General features: G+C 53.2%; 1 protein-coding gene across 1 annotated transcript; it reads left to right on the top strand.

Annotated features, from left to right (window-relative positions):
• Nucleotides 1-1,756: 1,756 nt before the first annotated feature.
• NFILZ (NFIL3 like basic leucine zipper) lies at nucleotides 1,757-2,679 on the top strand. Its single transcript, XM_066336052.1, has one exon. It carries the CDS (start codon nucleotides 1,774-1,776, stop codon nucleotides 2,677-2,679), a length of 906 nt encoding a protein of 301 aa, XP_066192149.1. The 5' UTR covers nucleotides 1,757-1,773.
• The last annotated feature ends 355 nt before the right edge of the window (nucleotides 2,680-3,034 follow it).

The following is a 3,034-nucleotide window of genomic DNA, read 5'->3' as shown; positions in this document are numbered from 1 at the left end:
GAGATCTGTGCTCAGCTGCTCCCTGCCCAGAGTGAGTTCTGGAGTGATTTGGAATTACATCTTTGTCTTTTGCTTGAGGGTGGTTCTCAGCCACAGAGAGAAGAGTGACTCGTGTTGCTCACACAATAAATTGGTTCAGCAGTAAGGTTGGAATTACTCATGTGCATTATGAGCTGTGTGGATTCTCAGAAAGCTCACATGCCCCGTTTTCACAAACTTGTACAACCCTGACTCTGATCAAACAGGAGTCTGATCTCTCACTTCACCTCAATATCTTGATTTCATTTCATCCCTAAATAGCTTTTTGAAAAATCCTGGCTAAAATCTGAACAATGCTTGGCTTTTGGATGTCATGGTGGGTTTACTGCCTCTCAATTTGGGCCTGAAATATTTTTTTTCTTGGGGGCAAGAAGTGGGGGAGTTTTCAGCTGACAGCATCAGCCAGTCCTTTTCCCCCCAGCAGAGTGAGCAGCCCTGCCAGGATCCTCGGGGCTGCTGTCCCCATGACTCAGAAAAGCCTTTGTCACTTACAGAAACTGGGATTATTCCATCTCCAAGGGGAACCATGAGCACATTTCAGTGCTGATAAAGTGTCCTGGAACCTGCACACACTGAGGGGACACCTTGGTCACTGTTGGTGTTGATGGGTCACAACAGTGTCAGTCAGGAGATGAACTGAAGGACCTTTTCCAAAGGCCCCGGGGGTTGAAACTTGGCCAGTACCAAAACTCCAGTGCCTCAGTTGCTCATTGAAGTGAAACAATTATGTTTTTCTTTACCACCTTAGAGCAATCCTGGAGAGGTGGTGTCATCAGGCTCAGTGCTGGTCCCTCTGGCCCAGCTTCCTGTGGGAAGAGACAAGGTCCTGAGCAGGGAAGAATTTCTGAGTGAGAACTGTCACAACACCTCAGGCAGATTATTCACAACATCCTGTAGTGACAGGACAAGGGACAATGGCTTCAGACTGACACAGAGTAGGTTTAGGATGGAAATTAGGAAAAAATCCTTCTCTGTGAGGGTGGGCAGCCCCTGGCACAGGGTGCCCAGAGCAGCTGTGGCTGTCCCTGGATCCCTGGCAGTGTCCAAGGCCAGGATGGGACTTGGAGCATCCTGGGATGGTGGAATGTGTCCCATGCTGTGTCCCCCATGGCAGGGGGTGGAATGGGATGAGCTTTGAGGACCCTTCCAACCCAAATCATTCCATGATAGCAAAGCTGTTTTGTAACCCTGCTTCAGCTCCTACCCAAAGTACGTGACTGAGATAAATCAGTTCTTCTCCCTGTGCCTTCCTTATCTCCCAAACAAGGCTAATGACTCTTATTTCCTTTGTAAGGCAGCTTGAGATGAGTGGGAGATGACTACTAATTTTTATCATCTTGATTGAAGTGACTTAGATAAAGTGTGACTGTTCACTGAGTTGGTGAAACGCGTGGGGTGGAACTCTGCTCAGTCATGCACAGCTCTTGGATATCCCGGGGTGGACCTTGCAGATGTTGGTGAGATGTGATTGATTGATTGATTGATTGATTGATGTGCTGACATATCAGAAACCTGAACACTTTGAATCCAACTATTTTTAAAAGGTGGCTCCAAAATGGCAGGAGTAAGCAGGAGAAGCTGTCCTCATTTCCCACACGTGTCTAACGGGGAGAAGAGGGTCTAATAACCCCATTCCGATATGAATTCACCCAATGGCGCTAATCAACAGCACCATTAGAGGCAAATAATGAGTATTCTCATCCCAACAGAGCCCTGGCTGCCTTCTCCACCACCATGGAGAACTTCCTGGCGCCTCGGAGCGAGCTGCTGCTGCAGCAGGGCCGGGCCCAGCTGCTCCTGGGGAAGGCAGGCGGGCACTCGCGGAGGAAGAGGGAGTTCATGCCGGATGACAAGAAGGACACCATGTACTGGGAGAAGAGGCGCAAGAACAACGAGGCGGCCAAGCGCTCGCGGGAGAAGCGGCGCCTCAACGACGTGGCCATGGAGAGCCAGCTGGCCGCGCTGAGCCGCGAGAACGCCGTGCTCAGGACCGAGCTGCTGGCCCTCAAACTGCGCTTCGGGCTGCTCAGCCCCGAGCACGGCCCCTACCAGGGCCACCCCTTGGGGCTCTACCTCAGGGGCCAGCGGGCAGCCTCACCCCTGCTGGGCATGGAGCCCTTTGCTGGGGACTCCTGCTGCCCTGCCCGGAAGAGTTTTGTGCCCAAGGTGCTGGAGCCGGCTGAGTTTCCTTGCAAAACCTTCAAGCCCTCCTCGAACGTCCTCAGCTGCGGCTCCAAACCCGTTCCCGTGGACACACCCGGCCTCCAGCAGCCCAAAAGGTTTGAGGAATCCTTCAGCCCCAAAAGGTTTGATGCACCCTTCAGCCCCACGGTTTGCTCTCCATTCCTCAGCTACCCGTGCCCAGACAAACATCCCTTCCCCTGCCCTTGGCTGAGCGGCGCCTGCTTCTTGTGCCCATCCCCTGGCACTGCTGAGGCCAGGAAGGAGAGCAGCACTGCAGTGTCAGATGAAGATGATGAGCAACAAGTGCCCAAAACTTCTCCTGTGCCCTCCTGCAGTCTGCCCTGCCCCTCCGAGGAGCAGCTGAAGGGCCGGAACTTTGCTGCCCTCCCACACAAGCTCCGGATCAAGAGCAAAGCCCTGGGCAGTCTGGAGGAGACTGGGCTGGACTCACACTGAGGCAGCACAAGAACGACTGCTGTGGGGCCAGAGTGAGACATTTCGAGGACATGAAGGGTTTGGGAGGATGAGGTGAGAGGGGAATGTCTTTTTCTCCAAAGGTGGATGTAATTTTCTCTGCTCTGTGTAGATGCTGAGGGAGTTTATGGGGCTGTATCACTACAGAACAACTGCAGCTGGCCAGAACCCTGTGGTCACCCCCCCGGTCTCACTCTGCTACCACAGCAAGCTCAGACTGGAGGTGTGAAGGGGCAGGAAGAGGCAAAGACAGTGGGGATGGTCCCCACGCAATGTGACACCACTACAGGGTATCACCTCACTGTAGTGGTCTTTGCTTCTTCGCTGCCTTCATCCT

The sequence above is a fragment of the Sylvia atricapilla genome, chromosome 26, assembly GCF_009819655.1.
Source record: "Sylvia atricapilla isolate bSylAtr1 chromosome 26, bSylAtr1.pri, whole genome shotgun sequence".
In the NCBI taxonomy this organism is placed as follows: Eukaryota; Metazoa; Chordata; class Aves; order Passeriformes; family Sylviidae; genus Sylvia; species Sylvia atricapilla.
The sequence above is the reverse complement of the archived record's forward strand: the minus strand, read 5'-3'. Positions and strand labels throughout refer to the sequence as shown.